The sequence below is a fragment of the Schistocerca gregaria genome, unplaced genomic scaffold (genome assembly GCF_023897955.1).
Source record: "Schistocerca gregaria isolate iqSchGreg1 unplaced genomic scaffold, iqSchGreg1.2 ptg000414l, whole genome shotgun sequence".
Lineage (NCBI taxonomy): Eukaryota > Metazoa > Arthropoda > Insecta > Orthoptera > Acrididae > Schistocerca > Schistocerca gregaria.
This window is the reverse complement of record NW_026061847.1, coordinates 2,256,497-2,272,932: the sequence shown is the minus strand read 5'-3', so window position 1 is coordinate 2,272,932 and position 16,436 is coordinate 2,256,497. Positions and strand designations below refer to the sequence as shown.

At 43.5% G+C, this 16,436-nt stretch overlaps 1 protein-coding gene across 1 annotated transcript; it reads left to right on the top strand.

Annotated features, from left to right (window-relative positions):
- Positions 1-13,627: 13,627 nt before the first annotated feature.
- LOC126311362 (keratin-associated protein 5-5-like) lies at positions 13,628-15,279 on the top strand. Its single transcript, XM_049992228.1, has 2 exons — positions 13,628-15,118; positions 15,251-15,279. The coding sequence occupies exon 1, from the start codon at positions 13,967-13,969 to the stop codon at positions 14,879-14,881; it is 915 nt and encodes a 304-aa protein (XP_049848185.1). The 5' UTR covers positions 13,628-13,966; the 3' UTR covers positions 14,882-15,118; positions 15,251-15,279.
- Positions 15,280-16,436: the final 1,157 nt, after the last annotated feature.

The following is a 16,436-nucleotide window of genomic DNA, read 5'->3' as shown; positions in this document are numbered from 1 at the left end:
TCCCAAATAGGTGTGTGTCAGTGTAGTGCTTCTTCCCAAATAGGTGTGTATCAGTGTAGTGCTTCTTCCCAAATAAGTGCGTGTCAGTGTAGTGCTTCTTCCCAAATATATGTGTGTCTGTGTAGTGCTTCTTCCCAAATAGGTGTGTGTCAGTGTAATGCTTCTTCCCAAATAGGTGTGTGTCAGTGTAGTGCTTCTTCCCAAATAGGTGTGTGTCAGTGTTGTGCTTCTTCCCAAATAGGTGTGTGTCTGTGTAGTGCTTCTTCCCAAATAGTTGTGTGTCTGTGTAGTGCTTCTTCCCAAATAAGAGCGTATCAGTGTAGTGCTTCTTCCCAAGTAAGTGTGTGTAAGTGTCGAGCTTCTTCGTAAATAAGTGTGTGTCAGTGTAGTGCTTCTTCCCAAATTAGTGTGTGTCAGTGTAGTGCTTCTTCCCAAATAAGTGTGTGTCAGTGTAGTGCTTCTTCACAAATAAGTGTGTGTCAGTGTAGTGCTTCTTCCCAAATAGGTGTGTGTCAGTGTAGTGCTTCTTCAAAAGTAAGTGTGTGTCAGTGTAGTGCTTCTTCCCAAATAGGTGTGTGTCAGTATAGTGCTTCTTCCCAAATAGGTGTTTGTCTGTGTAGTCCTTCTTCCCAAATAAGTGTGTGTCCGTGTAGTGCTTCTTCCCAAATAGGTGTGTGTCAGTGTAGTGCTTCTTCCCAAATAGGTGTGTGTCAGTGTGGTGCTTCTTCCCAAATAGGTGTGTGTCAGTGTAGTGCTTCTTCTAAAATAGGTGTGTGTGTGTGTGTGTGTGTGTAGTGCTTCTTCCCAAATAGGTGTGTGTCAGTGTAGTGCGTCTTCCCAAATAGCTGTGTGTCAGTGTAGTGCTTCTTCCCAAATAGGTGTGTGTCAGTGTAGTGCTTCTTTTCAAATAGGTGTGTGTCTATGTAATGCTTCTTCCCAAATAGGTGTGTGTCTGTGTAGTGCTTCTTCCCAAATAGGTGTGTGTCAGTGTAGTGCTTCTTCCCAAATAAGTGTGTGTCTGTGTAGTGCTTCTTCCCAAATAGGTGTGTGTCAGTGTAGTGCTTCTTCCCAAATTGGTGTGTGTCTGTGTAGTGCTTCTTCCCAAATAGGTGTGTGTCTGTGTAGCGCTTCTTCCCAAATAAATGTGTGTCAGTGTAGTGCTTCTTCCCAAATAAGTGTGTGTCAGTGTAGTGCTTATTCCCAATAAGTGTGTGTAAATGTCGAGCTTCTTTGCAAATAAGTGTAAGTCAGTATAGTGCTTCTTCCCAAATAGGTGTGTGTCAGTGTAGAGCTTCTTTTCAAATAGGTGTGTGTCTATGTAATGCTTCTTCCCAAATAGGTGTGTGTCTGTGTAGTGCTTCTTCCCAAATAGGTGTGTCAGTGTAGTGCTTCTTCCCAAATAAGTGTGTGTATGTGCAGTGCTTCTTCCCAAATATGTGTGTGTCAGTGTAGTGCTTCTTCCCAAATAGGTGTGTGTCTGTGTAGTGCTTCTTCCCAAATAGGTGTGTGTCTGCGTAGCACTTCTTCCCAAATAAGTGTGTGTCAGTGTTGTGCTTCTTCCCAAATAAGTGTGTGTCAGTGTAGTGCTTCTTCCCAATAAGTGTGTGTAAATGTCGAGCTTCTTTGCAAATAAGTGGAAGTCAGTGTAGTGCTTCTTCCCAAATAAGTGTGTGTAAGTGTCGAGCTTCTTGGCAAATAAGTATGAGTCAGTGTAGTTCTTCTTCCCAAATAAGTGTGAGTCAGTGTAGTGATTCTTCACAAATAAGTGTGTGTCAGTGTAGTGCTTCTTCGATAATAAGTGTGTGTCGGTGTAGTGCTTCTTCCCAAATAAGTGTGTGTAAGTGTGGAGCTTCTTCGCAAATAGGTGTGTGTCAGTGTCGTGGTTCTTCCCAAATAGGTGTGTGTCAGTGTAGTGCTTCATCATAAGTAAGTGTGTGTCAGTATAGTGCTTCTTCCCAAATACGTGTGTGTCAGTGTAGTGCTTCTTCCAAAATAGGTGTGTGTCAGTGTAGTGCTTCTTCCCAAATAAGTGTGAGTCAGTGTAGTGCTTCTTCCCAAATAAGTGTGTGTAAGTGTCGAGCTTCTTCGCAAATAAGTGTGAGTCAGTGTAGTGCTTCTTCCCAAATAAGTGTGAGTCAGTGTAGTGCTTCTTCCCAAATAAGTGTGTGTCTGTGTGTTGCTTCTTCCCAAATAGGTGTGTGTCTGTGTAGTGTTTCTTCCCAAACAAGTGTGTGTCAGTGTAGTGCTTCTTCCCAAATACGTGTGTGTCAGTGTAGTGCTTAATCCCAAATAAGTGTGTGTCTGTGTAGTGCTTCTTCCCAAATAGGTGTGTGTCTGTGTAGTGCTTTTTCCCAAATAGGTGTGTGTCTGTGTAGTGCTTCTTCCCAAATAGGTGTGTGTCTGTGTAGTGCTACTTCCCAAATAGGTGAGTGTCTGTGTAGTGCTACTTCCCAAATAGGTGTGTGTCTGTGTCGTGCTACTTCCCAATAAGTGTGTGTCAGTGTAGTGCTTCTTCCCAAATAAGTGTGTGTCAGTGTAGTGCTTCTTCCCAAATAAGTGTGTGTCTGTGTAGTGCTTCTTCCCAAATAGGTGTGTCTGCGTAGTGCTTATTCCCAAATAGGCATGTGTCAGTGTAGTGCTTATTCCCAAATAGGTGTGTGTCAGTGTAGTGCTTCTTCCCAAATATGTGTGTCTGTGTAGCGCTTCTTCCGAAATAAGTGTGTGTCAGTGTAAAGCTTCTTCCCAAATAGGTGTGTGTCAGTGTAGTGCTTCTTCCCAAATAAGTGTGTGTCAGTGTAGTGCTTCTTCCCAAATAGGTGTGTGTCAGTATAGTGCTTCTTCCCAAATAGGTGTGTGTCTGTGTAGTGCTTATTCCCAAATAGGTGTGTGTCAGTGTAGTGCTTCTTAACAAATAGGTGTGTGTCTGTGTAGTGCTTCTTCCCAAATAGGTGTGTGTCTGTGTAATGCTTCTTCCCAAATAAATGTGTGTCAGTGTAGTGCTTCTCCCCAAGTAAGTGTGTGTCAGTGTAGTGCTTCTCCCCAGATAAGTGTGTGTAAGTGTCGAGCTTCTTCGCAAATAGGTGTGTGTCAGTGTCGTGCTTCTTCCCAAATAGGTGTGTGTCAGTGTAGTGCTTCTTCCCAAATAGGTGTTTGTCTGTGTAGTCCTTCTTCCCAAATAAGTGTGTGTCCGTGTAGTGCTTCTTCCCAAATAGGTGTGTGTCAGTGTAGTGCTTCTTCCCAAATAGGTGTGTGTCAGTGTGGTGCTTCTTCCCAAATAGGTGTGTGTCAGTGTAGTGCTTCTTCTAAAATAGGTGTGTGTGTGTGTGTGTGTGTAGTGCTTCTTCCCAAATAGGTGTGTGTCAGTGTAGTGCGTCTTCCCAAATAGCTGTGTGTCAGTGTAGTGCTTCTTCCCAAATAGGTGTGTGTCAGTGTAGTGCTTCTTTTCAAATAGGTGTGTGTCTATGTAATGCTTCTTCCCAAATAGGTGTGTGTCTGTGTAGTGCTTCTTCCCAAATAGGTGTGTGTCAGTGTAGTGCTTCTTCCCAAATAAGTGTGTGTCTGTGTAGTGCTTCTTCCCAAATAGGTGTGTGTCAGTGTCGTGCTTCTTCCCAAATAGGTGTGTGTCAGTGTAGTGCTTCTTCCCAAATAGGTGTGTGCCTGTGTAGTGCTTCTTCCCAAACAGGTATGTGTCCGTGTAGTGCTTCTTCCCAAATATGTGTGTGTCAGTGTAGTGCTTCTTCCCAAATAGGTGTGTGTCAGTGTAGTGCTTCTTCCCAAATAGGTGTGTGTCAGTGTAGTGCTTCTTCCCAAATAGGTGTGTGTCGGTGTAGTGCTTCTTCAAAAAATAGGTGTGTGTCAGTGTAGTGCTTCTTCCCAAATAGGTGTGTGTCAGTGTAGTGCTTCTTCCCAAATAAGTGTGTGTCAGTGTAGTGCTTCTTCCCAAATAGGTGTGTGCCTGTGTAGTGCTTCTTCCCAAATAGGTGTGTGTCAGTGTAGTGCGTCTTCCCAAATAAGTGTGTATCAGTGTAGTGCTTCTTCCCAAATAGGTGTGTGTCAGTATAGTGCTTCTTCCCATATAGGTGTTTGTCAGTGTAGTCCTTCTTCCTAAATAAGTGTGTGTCCGTGTAGTGCTTCTTCCCAAAGACGTGTGTGTCAGTGTAGTGCTTCTTCCCAAATAGGTGTGTGTCAGTGTGGTGCTTCTTCCCAAATAGGTGTGTGTCAGTGTAGTGCTTCTTCTAAAATAGGTGTGTGTGTGTGTAGTGTTTCTTCCCAAATAGGTGTGTGTCAGTGTAGTGCTTCTTCCCAAATAAGTGTGTGTCTGTGTAGTGCTTCTTCCCAAATAGGTGTGTGTCAGTGTAGTGCTTCTTCCCAAATTGGTGTGTGTCTGTGTAGTGCTTCTTCCCAAATAGGTGTGTGTCTGTGTAGCGCTTCTTCCCAAATAAATGTGTGTCTGTGTAGTGCTTCTTCCCAAATAGGTGTGTGTCAGTGTAGTGCTTCTTCCCAAATAGGTGTGTGTCAGTGTAGTGCTTATTCCCAAATAGGTGTGTGTCAGTGTAGTGCTTCTTCCCAAATAAGTGTGTGTCTGTGTAGTGCTTCTTCCCAAATAGGTGTGTGTCAGTGTAGTGCTTCTTCCCAAATTGGTGTGTGTCTGTGTAGTGCTTCTTCCCAAATAGGTATGTGTCAGTGTAGTGCTTCTTCACAAATAGGTGTGTGTCAGTGTAGTGCTTCTTCAAAAGTAAGTGTGTGTCAGTGTAGTGCTTCTTCCCAAATAGGTGTGTGTCAGTATAGTGCTTCTTCCCAAATAGGTGTTTGTCTGTGTAGTCCTTCTTCCCAAATAAGTGTGTTTCCGTGTAGTGCTTCTTCCCAAATAGGTGTGTGTCAGTGTAGTGCTTCTTCCCAAATAGGTGTGTGCCAGTGTGGTGCTTCTTCCCAAATAGGTGTGTGTCAGTGTAGTGCTTCTTCTAAAATAGGTGTGTGTGTGTGTGTGTGTGTAGTGCTTCTTCCCAAATAGGTGTGTGTCAGTGTAGTGCGTCTTCCCAAATAGCTGTGTGTCAGTGTAGTGCTTCTTCCCAAATAGGTGTGTGTCAGTGTAGTGCTTCTTTTCAAATAGGTGTGTGTCTATGTAATGATTCTTCCCAAATAGGTGTGTGTCTGTGTAGTGCTTCTTCCCAAATAGGTGTGTGTCAGTGTAGTGCTTCTTCCCAAATAAGTGTGTGTCTGTGTAGTGCTTCTTCCCAAATAGGTGTGTGTCAGTGTAGTGCTTCTTCCCAAATTGGTGTGTGTCTGTGTAGTGCTTCTTCCCAAATAGGTGTGTGTCTGTGTAGTGCTTCTTCCCAAATAGGTGTGTGTCTGTGTAGCGCTTCTTCCCAAATAAATGTGTGTCAGTGTAGTGCTTCTTCCCAAATAAGTGTGTGTCAGTGTAGTGCTTATTCCCAAAAGTGTGTGTAAATGTCGAGCTTCTTTGCAAATAAGTGTAAGTCAGTATAGTGCTTCTTCCCAAATAGGTGTGTGTCAGTGTAGAGCTTCTTTTCAAATAGGTGTGTGTCTATGTAATGCTTCTTCCCAAATAGGTGTGTGTCTGTGTAGTGCTTCTTCCCAAATAGGTGTGTCAGTGTAGTGCTTCTTCCCAAATAAGTGTGTGTATGTGCAGTGCTTCTTCCCAAATAGGTGTGTGTCAGTGTAGTGCTTCTTCCAGAATAGGTGTGTGTCTGTGTAGTGCTTCTTCCCAAATAGGTGTGTGTCTGCGTAGCACTTCTTCCCAAATAAGTGTGTGTCAGTGTTGTGCTTCTTCCCAAATAAGTGTGTGTCAGTGTAGTGCTTCTTCCCAATAAGTGTGTGTAAATGTCGAGCTTCTTTGCAAATAAGTGTAAGTCAGTGTAGTGCTTCTTCCCAGATAAGTGTGTGTAAGTGTCGAGCTTCTTCGCAAATAAGTATGAGTCAGTGTAGTTCTTCTTCCCAAATAAGTGTGAGTCAGTGTAGTGATTCTTCACAAATAAGTGTGTGTCAGTGTAGTGCTTCTTCGAAAATAAGTGTGTGTCGGTGTAGTGCTTCTTCCCAAATAAGTGTGTGTAAGTGTGGAGCTTCTTCGCAAATAGGTGTGTGTCAGTGTCGTGGTTCTTCCCAAATAGGTGAGTGTCAGTGTAGTGCTTCATCATAAGTAAGTGTGTGTCAGTATAGTGCTTCTTCCCAAATACGTGTGTGTCAGTGTAGTGCTTCTTCCAAAATAGGTGTGTGTCAGTGTAGTGCTTCTTCCCAAATAAGTGTAAGTCAGTGTAGTGGTTCTTCCCAAATAAGTGTGTGTAAGTGTCGAGCTTCTTCGCAAATAAGTGTGAGTCAGTGTAGTGCTTCTTCCCAAATAAGTGTGTGTCAGTGTAGTGCTTCTTCCCAAATAAGTGTGTGTCTGTGTGTTGCTTCTTCCCAAATAGGTGTGTGTCAGTGTAGTGTTTCTTCCCAAACAAGTGTGTGTCAGTGTAGTGCTTCTTCCCAAATACGTGTGTGTCAGTGTAGTGCTTTTTCCCAAATAAGTGTGTGTCTGTGTAGTGCTTCTTCCCAAATAGGTGTGTGTCTGTGTAGTGCTTCTTCCCAAATAGGTGTGTGTCTGTGTAGTGCTTCTTCCCAAATAGGTGTGTGTCTGTGTAGTGCTACTTCCCAAATAGGTGTGTGTCTGTGTAGTGCTACTTCCCAAATAGGTGTGTGTCTGTGTCGTGCTACTTCCCAATAAGTGTGTGTCAGTGTAGTGCTTCTTCCCAAATAAGTGTGTGTCAGTGTAGTGCTTCTTCCCAAATAAGTGTGTGTCTGTGTAGTGCTTCTTCCCAAATAGGTGTGTCTGCGTAGTGCTTATTCCCAAATAGGCGTGTGTCAGTGTAGTGCTTATTCCCAAATAGGTGTGTGTCAGTGTAGTGCTTCTTCCCAAATAAGTGTGTGTCAGTGTAGTGCTTCTTCCCAAATAAGTGTGTGTCTGTGTGTTGCCTCTTCCCAAATCGGTGTGTGTCTGTGTAGTGTTTCTTCCCAAACAAGTGTGTGTCAGTGTAGTGCTTCTTCCCAAATACGTGTGTGTCAGTGTAGTGCTTCTTCCCAAATAAGTGTGTGTCTGTGTAGTGCTAATTCCCAAATAGGTGTGTGTCTGTGTAGTGCTTCTTCCCAAATAGGTGTGTGTCTGTGTAGTGCTTCTTCCCAAATAGGTGTGTGTCTGTGTAGTGCTACTTCCCAAATAGGTGTGTGTCTGTGTAGTGCTACTTCCCAAATAGGTGTGTGTCTGTGTCGTGCTACTTCCCAATAAGTGTGTGTCAGTGTAGTGCTTCTTCCCAAATAAGTGTGTGTCAGTGTAGTGCTTCTTCCCAAATAAGTGTGTGTCTGTGTAGTGCTTCTTCCCAAATAGGTGAGTCTGCGTAGTGCTTATTCCCAAATAGGCGTGTGTCAGTGTAGTGCTTATTCCCAAATAGGTGTGTGTCAGTGTAGTGCTTCTTCCCAAATAGGTGTGTGTCTGTGTAGCGCTTCTTCCGAAATAAGTGTGTGTCAGTGTAATGCTTCTTCCCAAATAGGTGTGTGTCAGTGTAGTGCTCCTTCCCAAATAAGTGTGTGTCAGTGTAGTGCTTCTTCCCAAATAGGTGTGTGTCAGTATAGTGCTTCTTCCCAAATAGGTGTGTGTCTGTGTAGTGCTTATTCCCAAATAGGTGTGTGTCAGTGTAGTGCTTCTTCCCAAATAGGTGTGTGCCTGTGTAGTGCTTCTTCCCAAATAGGTGTGTGTCTGTGTAGTGCTTCTTCCCAAATAAGTGTGTGTCAGTGTAGTGCTTCTTCCCAAATAGGTGTGTGTCAGTGTAGTGCTTCTTCCCAAATAGGTGTGTGTCAGTGTAGTGCTTCTTCAAAAAATAGGTGTGTGTCAGTGTAGTGCTTCTTCCCAAATAGGTGTGTGTCAGTGTAGTGCTTCTTCCCAAATAGGTGTGTGTCAGTGTAGTGCTTCTTCCCAAATAGGTGTGTGCCTGTGTAGTGCTTCTTCCCAAATAGGTGTGTGTCTGTGTAGTGCTTCTTCCCAAATAAGTGTGTATCAGCGTAGTGCTTCTTCCCAAGTAAGTGTGTGTAAGTGTAGAGCTTCTTCGCAAATAAGTGTGTGTCAGTGTAGTGCTTCTTCCCAAATTAGTGTGTGTCAGTGTAGTGCTTCTTCCGAAATAGGTGTGTGTCAGTGTAGTGCGTCTTCCCAAATAAGTGTGTATCAGTGTAGTGCTTCTTCCCAAATAGGTGTGTGTCAGTATAGTGCTTTTTCCCATATAGGTGTTTGTCAGTGTAGTCCTTCTTCCTAAATAAGTGTGTGTCTGTGTAGTGCTTCTTCCCAAAGACGTGTGTGTCAGTGTAGTGCTTCTTCCCAAATAGGTGTGTGTCAGTGTGGTGCTTCTTCCCAAATAGGTGTGTGTCAGTGTAGTGCTTCTTCTAAAATAGGTGTGTGTGTGTGTAGTGTTTCTTCCCAAATAGGTGTGTGTCAGTGTAGTGCGTCTTCCCAAATAGCTGTGTGTCAGTGTAGTGCTTCTTCCCAAATAGATGTGTGTCAGTGTAGTGCTTTTTTTCAAATAGGTGTGTGTCTATGTAATGCTTCTTCCCAAATAGGTGTGTGTCAGTGTAGTGCTTCTTCCCAAATAGGTGTGTGTCAGTGTAGTGCTTCTTCCCAAATAGGTGTGTGTCAGTGTAGTGCTTCTTCCCAAATAGGTGTGTGTCTGTGTAGTGCTTCTTCCCAAATATTTGTGTGTCTGTGTAGCGCTTCTTCCCAAATAAGTGTGTGTCAGTGTAGTGCTTCTTCCCAAATAAGTGTGTGTCAGTGTAGTGCTTATTCCCAATAAGTGTGTGTAAATGTCGAGCTTCTTTGCAAATAAGTGTAAGTCAGTATAGTGCTTCTTCCCAAATAGGTGTGTGTCAGTGTAGTGCTTCTTTTCAAATAGGTGTGTGTCTATGTAATGCTTCTTCCCAAATAGGTGTGTGTCTGTGTAGTGCTTCTTCCCAAATAGGTGTGTGTCAGTGTAGTGCTTCTTCCCAAATAGGTGTGTGTCAGTGTAGTGCTTCTTCCCAGATAGGTGTGTGGCTGTGTAGTGCTTCTTCCCAAATAGGTGTGTGTCTGCGTAGCGCTTCTTCCCAAATAAGTGTGTGTCAGTGTAGTGCTTCTTCCCAAATAAGTGTGTGTAAGTGTCGAGCTTCTTCGCAAATAATTGTGAGTCAGTGTAGTGCTTCTTCCCAAATAAGTGTGAGTCAGTGTAGTGCTTCTTCCCAAATAGGTGTGTGTCAGTATAGTGCTTCTTCCCAAATAGGTGTTTGTCTGTGTAGTCCTTCTTCCCAAATAAGTGTGTGTCCGTGTAGTGCTTCTTCATAAATAGGTGTGTGTCAGTGTAGTGCTTCTTCCCAAATAGGAGTGTGTCAGTGTAGTGCTTCTTCCCCAATAGGTGTGTGTCAGTGTACTGCTTCTTCCAAAATAGGTGTGTGTCAGTGTAGTGCTTCTTCCAAATAGGTGTGTATCAGTGTAGTGCTTCCTCCCAAATAAGAGTGTGTCAGTGTAGTGCTTCTTCCCAAATATCTGTGTGTCTGTGTAGTGCTTCTTCCCAAATAGGTGTGTGTCAGTGTAGTGCTTCTTCCCAAATAGGTTTGTGTCAGTGTAGTGCTTCTTCCCAAATAGGTGTGTGTCAGTGTAGCGCTTCTTCCCAAATAGGTGTATGTCAGTGTAGTGCTTCTTCCTAAATAAGTGTGAGTCAGTGTAGTGATTCTTCCCAAATAAGTGTGTCAGTGTAGTTCTTCTTCCAAAATAAGTGTGTGTCAGTGTAGTGCTTCTTCCAAAATAAGTGTGTGTCGGTGTAGTTCTTCTTCCCAAATAAGTGTGTGTAAGTGTGGAGCTTCTTCGCAAATAGGTGTGTGTCAGTGTCGTGGTTCTTCCCAAATAGGTGTGTGTCAGTGTAGTGCTTCATCCCAAACAAGTGAGTGTCAGTATAGTGCATCTTCCCAAATACGTGTGTTTCAGTGTAGTGCTTCTTCCCAAATAGGTGTGTGTCAGTGTAGTGCTTCTTCCCAAATAGGTGTGTCAGTGTAGTGCTTCTTCCCAAATAGGAGTGTGTCAGTGTAGTGCTTCTTCCCAAATAAGTGTGTGTAAGTGTAGTGCTTCTTCCCAAATAGGTGTGTGTCTGTGTCATGCTTCTTCCCAAATAAGTGTGTGTCTGTGTAGTGCTTCATCCCAAATAGGTGTGTGTCTGTGTAGTGCTTATTCCCAAATAGTTGTGTGTCAGTGTAGTGCTTCTTCCCAAATAGGTATGTGTCTGTGTAGTGCTTCTTCCCAAATAGGTGTGTGTCTGTGTAGTGCTTCTTCCCAAATAAGTGTGTGCCAGTGTAGTGCTTTTTCCCAAGTAAGTGTGTGTAAGTGTCAAGCTTCTTCGCAAATAAGTGTGTCTCAGTGTAGTGCTTCTTCCCAAATAAGTGTGTGTCAGTGTAGTGCTTCTTCCCAAATAAGTGTGTGTCAGAGTAATGCTTCTTCCCAGATAAGTGTGTGTAAGTGTCGAGCTTCTTCGCAAATAGGTGTGTGTCAGTGTCGTGCTTCTTCCCAAATAAGTGTGTGTAAGTGTAGTGCTTCTTCCCAAATTAGTGTGTGTCTGTGTAGTGCTTCTTCCCAAACAAGTGTGTGCCAGTGTAGTGCTTTTTCCCAAGTAAGTGTGTGTAAGTGTCGAGCTTATTCGCACATAAGTGTGTGTCAGTGTAGTGCTTCTTCCCAAATAAGTGTGTGTCAGTGTAGTGCTTCTTCCCAAATAAGTGTGTGTCTGTGTAGTGCTTCTTCCCAAATAGGTGTGTCTGCGTAGTGCTTATTCCCAAATAGGCGTGTGTCAGTGTAGTGCTTATTCCCAAATAGGTGTGTGTCAGTGTAGTGCTTCTTCCCAAATAAGTGTGTGTCAGTGTAGTGCTTCTTCCCAAATAAGTGTGTGTCTGTGTGTTGCTTCTTCCCAAATAGGTGTGTGTCTGTGTAGTGTTTCTTCCCAAACAAGTGTGTGTCAGTGTAGTGCTTCTTCCCAAATACGTGTGTGTCAGTGTAGTGCTTCTTCCCAAATAAGTGTGTGTCTGTGTAGTGCTAATTCCCAAATAGGTGTGTGTCTGTGTAGCGCTTCTTCCGAAATAAGTGTGTGTCAGTGTAATGCTTCTTCCCAAATAGGTGTGTGTCAGTGTAGTGCTCCTTCCCAAATAAGTGTGTGTCAGTGTAGTGCTTCTTCCCAAATAGGTGTGTGTCAGTATAGTGCTTCTTCCCAAATAGGTGTGTGTCTCTGTAGTGCTTATTCCCAAATAGGTGTGTGTCAGTGTAGTGCTTCTTCCCAAATAGGTGTGTGCCTGTGTAGTGCTTCTTCCCAAATAGGTGTGTGTCTGTGTAGTGCTTCTTCCCAAATAAGTGTGTGTCAGTGTAGTGCTTCTTCCCAAATAGGTGTGTGTCAGTGTAGTGCTTCTTCCCAAATAGGTGTGTGTCAGTGTAGTGCTTCTTCCCAAATAGGTGTGTGTCAGTGTAGTGCTTCTTCAAAAAATAGGTGTGTGTCAGTGTAGTGCTTCTTCCCAAATAGGTGTGTGTCAGTGTAGTGCTTCTTCCCAAATAGGTGTGTGTCAGTGTAGTGCTTCTTCCCAAATAGGTGTGTGCCTGTGTAGTGCTTCTTCCCAAATAGGTGTGTGTCTGTGTAGTGCTTCTTCCCAAATAAGTGTGTATCAGCGTAGTGCTTCTTCCCAAGTAAGTGTGTGTAAGTGTAGAGCTTCTTCGCAAATAAGTGTGTGTCAGTGTAGTGCTTCTTCCCAAATTAGTGTGTGTCAGTGTAGTGCTTCTTCCGAAATAGGTGTGTGTCAGTGTAGTGCTTCTTCCGAAATAGGTGTGTGTCAGTGTAGTGCGTCTTCCCAAATAAGTGTGTATCAGTGTAGTGCTTCTTCCCAAATAGGTGTGTGTCAGTATAGTGCTTTTTCCCATATAGGTGTTTGTCAGTGTAGTCCTTCTTCCTAAATAAGTGTGTGTCTGTGTAGTGCTTCTTCCCAAAGACGTGTGTGTCAGTGTAGTGCTTCTTCCCAAATAGGTGTGTGTCAGTGTGGTGCTTCTTCCCAAATAGGTGTGTGTCAGTGTAGTGCTTCTTCTAAAATAGGTGTGTGTGTGTGTAGTGTTTCTTCCCAAATAGGTGTGTGTCAGTGTAGTGCGTCTTCCCAAATAGCTGTGTGTCAGTGTAGTGCTTCTTCCCAAATAGATGTGTGTCAGTGTAGTGCTTTTTTTCAAATAGGTGTGTGTCTATGTAATGCTTCTTCCCAAATAGGTGTGTGTCAGTGTAGTGCTTCTTCCCAAATAGGTGTGTGTCAGTGTAGTGCTTCTTCCCAAATAGGTGTGTGTCAGTGTAGTGCTTCTTCCCAAATAGGTGTGTGTCTGTGTAGTGCTTCTTCCCAAATAGGTGTGTGTCTGTGTAGCGCTTCTTCCCAAATAAGTGTGTGTCAGTGTAGTGCTTCTTCCCAAATAAGTGTGTGTCAGTGTTGTGCTTATTCCCAATAAGTGTGTGTAAATGTCGAGCTTCTTTGCAAATAAGTGTAAGTCAGTATAGTGCTTCTTCCCAAATAGGTGTGTGTCAGTGTAGTGCTTCTTTTCAAATAGGTGTGTGTCTATGTAATGCTTCTTCCCAAATAGGTGTGTGTCTGTGTAGTGCTTCTTCCCAAATAGGTGTGTGTCAGTGTAGTGCTTCTTCCCAAATAGGTGTGTGTCAGTGTAGTGCTTCTTCCCAGATAGGTGTGTGGCTGTGTAGTGCTTCTTCCCAAATAGGTGTGTGTCTGCGTAGCGCTTCTTCCCAAATAAGTGTGTGTCAGTGTAGTGCTTCTTCCCAAATAAGTGTGTGTAAGTGTCGAGCTTCTTCGCAAATAATTGTGAGTCAGTGTAGTGCTTCTTCCCAAATAAGTGTGAGTCAGTGTAGTGCTTCTTCCCAAATAGGTGTGTGTCAGTATAGTGCTTCTTCCCAAATAGGTGTTTGTCTGTGTAGTCCTTCTTCCCAAATAAGTGTGTGTCCGTGTAGTGCTTCTTCATAAATAGGTGTGTGTCAGTGTAGTGCTTCTTCCCAAATAGGAGTGTGTCAGTGTAGTGCTTCTTCCCCAATAGGTGTGTGTCAGTGTACTGCTTCTTCCAAAATAGGTGTGTGTCAGTGTAGTGCTTCTTCCAAATAGGTGTGTATCAGTGTAGTGCTTCCTCCCAAATAAGTGTGTGTCAGTGTAGTGCTTCTTCCCAAATATCTGTGTGTCTGTGTAGTGCTTCTTCCCAAATAGGTGTGTGTCAGTGTAGTGCTTCTTCCCAAATAGGTTTGTGTCAGTGTAGTGCTTCTTCCCAAATAGGTGTGTGTCAGTGTAGCGCTTCTTCCCAAATAGGTGTATGTCAGTGTAGTGCTTCTTCCTAAATAAGTGTGAGTCAGTGTAGTGATTCTTCCCAAATAAGTGTGTCAGTGTAGTTCTTCTTCCAAAATAAGTGTGTGTCAGTGTAGTGCTTCTTCCAAAATAAGTGTGTGTCGGTGTAGTTCTTCTTCCCAAATAAGTGTGTGTAAGTGTGTAGCTTCTTCGCAAATAGGTGTGTGGCAGTGTCGTGGTTCTTCCCAAATAGGTGTGTGTCAGTGTAGTGCTTCATCCCAAACAAGTGAGTGTCAGTATAGTGCATCTTCCCAAATACGTGTGTTTCAGTGTAGTGCTTCTTCCCAAATAGGTGTGTGTCAGTGTAGTGCTTCTTCCCAAATAGGTGTGTCAGTGTAGTGCTTCTTCCCAAATAGGAGTGTGTCAGTGTAGTGCTTCTTCCCAAATAAGTGTGTGTAAGTGTAGTGCTTCTTCCCAAATAGGTGTGTGTCTGTGTCATGCTTCTTCCCAAATAAGTGTGTGTCTGTGTAGTGCTTCATCCCAAATAGGTGTGTGTCTGTGTAGTGCTTATTCCCAAATAGTTGTGTGTCAGTGTAGTGCTTCTTCCCAAATAGGTATGTGTCTGTGTAGTGCTTCTTCCCAAATAGGTGTGTGTCTGTGTAGTGCTTCTTCCCAAATAAGTGTGTGCCAGTGTAGTGCTTTTTCCCAAGTAAGTGTGTGTAAGTGTCAAGCTTCTTCGCAAATAAGTGTGTCTCAGTGTAGTGCTTCTTCCCAAATAAGTGTGTGTCAGTGTAGTGCTTCTTCCCAAATAAGTGTGTGTCAGTGTAATGCTTCTTCCCAGATAAGTGTGTGTAAGTGTCGAGCTTCTTCGCAAATAGGTGTGTGTCAGTGTCGTGCTTCTTCCCAAATAAGTGTGTGTAAGTGTAGTGCTTCTTCCCAAATTAGTGTGTGTCTGTGTAGTGCTTCTTCCCAAACAAGTGTGTGCCAGTGTAGTGCTTTTTCCCAAGTAAGTGTGTGTAAGTGTCGAGCTTATTCGCAAATAAGTGTGTGTCAGTGTAGTGCTTCTTCCCAAATAAGTGTGTGTCAGTGTAGTGCTTCTTCCCAAATAAGTGTAAGTCAGTGTAGTGCTTCTTCCCAAATAAGTGTGTGTCAGTGTAATGCTTCTTTCCAGATAAGTGTGTGTAAGTGTCGAGCATCATCGCAAATAGGTGTGTGTCAGTGTTGTGCTTCTTCCCAAATAAGTGTGTGTAAGTGTAGTTCTTCTTCCCAAATAGGTGTGTGTCAGTGTAGTGATTGTCTCCAAATAGGTGTGTGTCAGTGTAGTGCTTGTCCCCAAATGGGTGTGTGTCAGTTTAGTGCTTGTCCCCAAATAGGTGTGTGTCAGTGTAGTGCTTCTTCCCAAATAAGTGTGTGTCTGTGTAGTGCTTCTTCCCAAATAGGTGTGTGTCAGTGTAGTGCTTCTTCCCAAATGGGTGTGTGTCTGTGTAGTGCTTCTTCCCAAATAGGTGTGTGTCCGTGTAGCGCTTCTTAACAAATAAGTGTGTGTCAGTGTAGTGCTTCTTCCCAAATAAGTGTGTGTCAGTGTAGTGCTTCTTCCCAATAAGTGTGTGTAAATGTCGAGCTTCTTCGCAAATAAGTATGAGTCAGTGTAGTTCTTCTTCCCAAATAAGTGTGAATCAGTGTAGTGATATCTCCCAAATAAGTGTGTGTCAGTGTAGTGCTTCGTCCAAAATAAGTGTGTGTCGGTGTAGTGCTTCTTCCCAAATAGGTGTGTGTCTGTGTAGTGCTTCGTCCAAAATAAGTGTGTGTCGGTGTAGTGCTTCATCCCAAATAGGTGTGTGTCAGTGTAGTGCTTCTTCCCAAATAGGTGTGTGTCAGTGTAGTGCTTCTTCCCAAATAGATGTGTGTCAGTGTAGTGCATCTTCCCAAATAGGTGTTTGTCAGTGTAGTGCTTCTTCCCAAGTAAGTGTGTGTAAGCGTCGAGCTTCTTCGCAAATAAGTGTGTGTCAGTGTAGTGCTTCTACCCAAATATGTGTGTGTCAGTGTAGTGCTTCTTCCCAAATAAATGTGTGTCAGTGTAGTGCTTCTTCCCAAATAAGTGTGGGTCAGTGTAGTGTTTCTTCCCAAATACGTGTGTGTCAGTGTAGTGCTTCTTCCCAAATAAGTGTGTGTCAGTGTAGTGCTTCTTCCCAAATAGGTGTTTGTCTGTGTAGTGCTTCTTCCCAAATAGGTGTGTGTCTGTGTGGTGCTTCTTCCCAAATAGGTGTGTGTCTGTGTAGTGCTACTTCCCAAATAGGTGCGTGTCTGTGTCGTGCTTCTTCCCAAATAAGTGTGTGTCAGTGTAGTGCTTCTTCCCAAATAAGTGTGTGTCTGTGTAGTGCTTCTTCCCAAATAAGTGTGTGTCTGTGTAGTGCTTCTTCCCAAATAGGTGTGTGTCAGTGTAGTGCTTCTTCCCAAATAGGTGTGTATCAGTGTAGTGCTTCTTCCCAAATAGATGTGTGTAAGTATAGTGCATCTTCCCAAATAGGTGTGTGTCAGTGTAGTGCTTTTTTTAAAATAGGTGTGTGTCTATGTAATGCTTCTTCCCAAATAGGTGTGTGTCTGTGTAGTGCTTCTTCCCAAATAGGTGTGTGTCAGTGTAGTGCTTCTTCCCAAATAAGTGTGTGTCTGTGTAGTGCTTCTTCCCAAATAGGTGTGTGTCAGTGTAGTGCTTCTTCCCAAATAGGTGTGTGTCTGTGTAGTTTTTCTTCCCAAATAGGTGTGTGTCTGTGTAGCGCTTCTTCCCAAATAAGTGTGTGTCAGTGTAGTGCTTCTTCCCAAATAAGTGTGTGTCAGTGTAGTGCTTCTTCCCAAATAGGTGTGTGTCAGTGTAGTGCTTCTTAACAAATATGTGTGTGTCAGTGTGGTGCTTCTTCCCACATTGGGTTGTGTCAGTGTAGTGCTCCTTCTAAAATAGGTGTGTGTGTGTGTGTAGTGCTTCTTCCCAAATAGGTGTGTGTCAGTGTAGTGCTTCTTCCCAAATAGATGTGTGCCAGTGTAGTGCATCTTCCCAAATAGGTGTGTGTCAGTGTAGTGCTTCTTCCCAA

Bases quoted from the DNA above. Each gene is read 5' to 3' on its own strand.
- LOC126311362 (XM_049992228.1), top strand. From the start codon at position 13,967: ATGTGTCTGTGTAGTGCTTCTTCCCAAATAGGTGTGTGTCTGTGTAGT.